The sequence below is a fragment of the Choloepus didactylus genome, chromosome 8 (genome assembly GCF_015220235.1).
Source record: "Choloepus didactylus isolate mChoDid1 chromosome 8, mChoDid1.pri, whole genome shotgun sequence".
Classification (NCBI taxonomy): Eukaryota; Metazoa; Chordata; class Mammalia; order Pilosa; family Megalonychidae; genus Choloepus; species Choloepus didactylus.
Window position 1 is genome coordinate 118,749,301 of NC_051314.1, and position 2,708 is coordinate 118,752,008.

General features: G+C 41.8%; 1 protein-coding gene across 1 annotated transcript; it reads left to right on the plus strand.

Annotated features, from left to right (window-relative positions):
- The first annotated feature begins 367 nt into the window (after positions 1-367).
- LOC119542483 (BTB/POZ domain-containing protein 7-like) lies at positions 368-1,870 on the plus strand. The gene has a single exon (XM_037847279.1). The coding sequence runs from the start codon at positions 674-676 to the stop codon at positions 1,838-1,840; it is 1,167 nt and encodes a 388-aa protein (XP_037703207.1). The 5' UTR covers positions 368-673; the 3' UTR covers positions 1,841-1,870.
- The last annotated feature ends 838 nt before the right edge of the window (positions 1,871-2,708 follow it).

Here is a 2,708-nt window from a genome sequence, read left to right on the forward strand (position 1 = left end):
AATTCATTGTTACCAGGTTTTAGTTTTTACAAATAATTCTTCTAGGAACAGTTTTTCATCACTTCACCTATATGTTTCCATGCTAATATATATATTTTTTAACCATGTACATTGTGCTGGTTTGGATGTATTATGTCCCCCAAAATGCCATGTTCTTAATGCAATTTTGTAGGGGCAGACATATTAGTGTTGATTAGGTTGGAATCCTTTGATTGAGCCTTTCCATGGAGATGTGACTCAATCAACTGTGAGCAAAACATTTGATTGGACTATTCCCATGGAGATATGGGCTCTGCCCATTCAGGGTGGGTCTTTGATTTAATCACTGGGAGTTGTATAAAAGAGCTCACAGCCCTGTAGGAGTCAAGATGGCGGCGAGGGGAACCTGGAGCGGTCCCGCAGCCTGAGCCACTGACAGGAGCAGAGAGAGCGGCGGTGACAGGAGGAGCATGGCTGGGGGTGCTGGCGCCGGTGCGGATGGCGCTGCTGGTGGCGGCGGCGGCGGGGGCGGCAGCAGCGGTCCCAGCGGCGGAAGCAGCAGTAACAGCGGCAGGAGGAGCCTCCGGGAAATGGATGAAAAGAGGCTGCTGGATCCAGGGTTGAAGGTTCATACAAGCCTCTGGGATTATACTCTGAAGAACCAGCAGATGGAATGCCTGAGTGACTGAAGAAAATGGGTGCTAATGCATCTAACTATCCTCATTCATGCTCCCCGAGGATAGGGGGAAATTCACAAGCCCAACAAACTTTTATAGGAACATCATCCTATTCTCAGCAAGGCTATGGTTGTGAATCAAAATTGTATAGCCTTGACCATGGCCATGAGAAACCACAAGACAAAAAAAAGAGAACCTCTGGCCTTGCCACCCTCAAAAAGAAGTTTATTAAGCGTCGAAAATCTAATAGATCTGCTGATCACGCCAAGCAGATGCGAGAACTCCTCTCTGGGTGGGATGTTAGAGATGTCAATGCTTTAGTGGAGGAATATGAGGGAACTTCAGCCTTAAAGGAGCTTTCTCTACAAGCCAGTTTGGCTAGACCAGAAGCCCAGACATTGCAGAAAGATATGGCCGATCTTTATGAGTACAAGTATTGTACTGATGTAGACTTAATATTTCAAGAAACTTGTTTTCCTGTTCATCGTGCCATTTTGGCAGCAAGGTGTCCGTTTTTTAAAACACTGCTTTCTTCCTCACCTGAGTATGGAGCGGAGATAATAATGGACATCAATACAGCTGGTATCGATATGCCCATGTTTTCTGCTTTGTTACACTACCTTTATACTGGAGAGTTTGGAATGGAGGACTCAAGGTTTCAAAATGTCGATATCCTCGTTCAGCTTAGTGAAGAATTTGGAACACCAAATTCTCTCGATGTAGATATGCGTGGACTCTTTGATTACATGTGTTATTATGATGTTGTCCTTAGTTTTTCTTCAGACTCTGAACTGGTTGAAGCTTTTGGTGGAAATCAGAACTGCTTAGATGAAGAGCTCAAAGCTCACAAGGCTATTATTTCAGCACGGTCCCCATTTTTTCGAAATTTATTACAAAGGAGGATACGGACTGGTGAAGAAATCACAGACCGAACTTTGAGGACTCCCACAAGAATTATATTAGATGAGTCCATTATACCAAAAAAATATGCAAAAGTTATATTACACTGTATGTATACCGACGTGGTGGACCTCTCCGTTTTGCACTGTAGCCCCTCTGTTGGGAGTCTCAGTGAAGTGCAGGCTCTTGTCGCAGGGAAGCCAAACATGACTAGGGCAGAAGAAGCCATGGAACTTTACCATATAGCACTGTTCTTGGAATTTAACATGCTTGCACAAGGTTAGCATTTATTGAACACCATTGCTATGCAAGATGCTACACCAGGGAGAAGAGAACTAGAACTATCATTATTTGATAGTACCCTATGTACTAACTCTGGGATAGACACTTCACATAACATTGTTTCATTTCATCCTCACAACAACCCTGTGAAGCCTGGAGAATGAGTTTCCTGTTTGCACAAGAGGTGCAGAGATAAATAACAATGCCCAAATTTAATGGTATTTTAAAAATATGTTGGACTTAGATCTCTGTTCCACTTCTGGATCTGCCACATAGTAACCATACAATTTCTGGTGGGGTACCTCAACTTGGGCTTGTTTTCTCCTCTTCATATGTGTGTAGGTACCAAGCTCTATGCTTGGCTCACTGTTGGGAGGCCCTTGACAAATATTTTTAAAACTCAATTGTATTAACTCTTTAGTAGAAAGTTTCTAAAGGTAAGACTCCAGTTACTTCCCTTACACATCATTTTACAGCACTGTTCCAAGTTTCCAAAGTCTAAAATAGTTATCAGATTCAGACTTTTTAAATTGGTGACGCATATTTCACATTCAGCCTCAGCATCTATATGTTTACAATTTCAGAGAGCATTCAACATTAGATGACAAAACAGGGTCATAAAAAAATGGTTTATAGATTGAGCTTTTCCATGGTGGGCTATTTGATGTAAACTCCTACTCTACTGTACTTTGATTCAATTGCTATAGTCCTTTTTTCTCTTAGGAACACTAAAAGAAATGGCCTAATTGTTGTTGCCTTTTTCTAAAGCCCCAACTTAATTTTATTTTTCTGACTCAGCCACAGACAAATTTGACAACTTCTCTTACACCTTTACCGTAAAGTTCAAAACTAATGCATTCAAGGATGCAA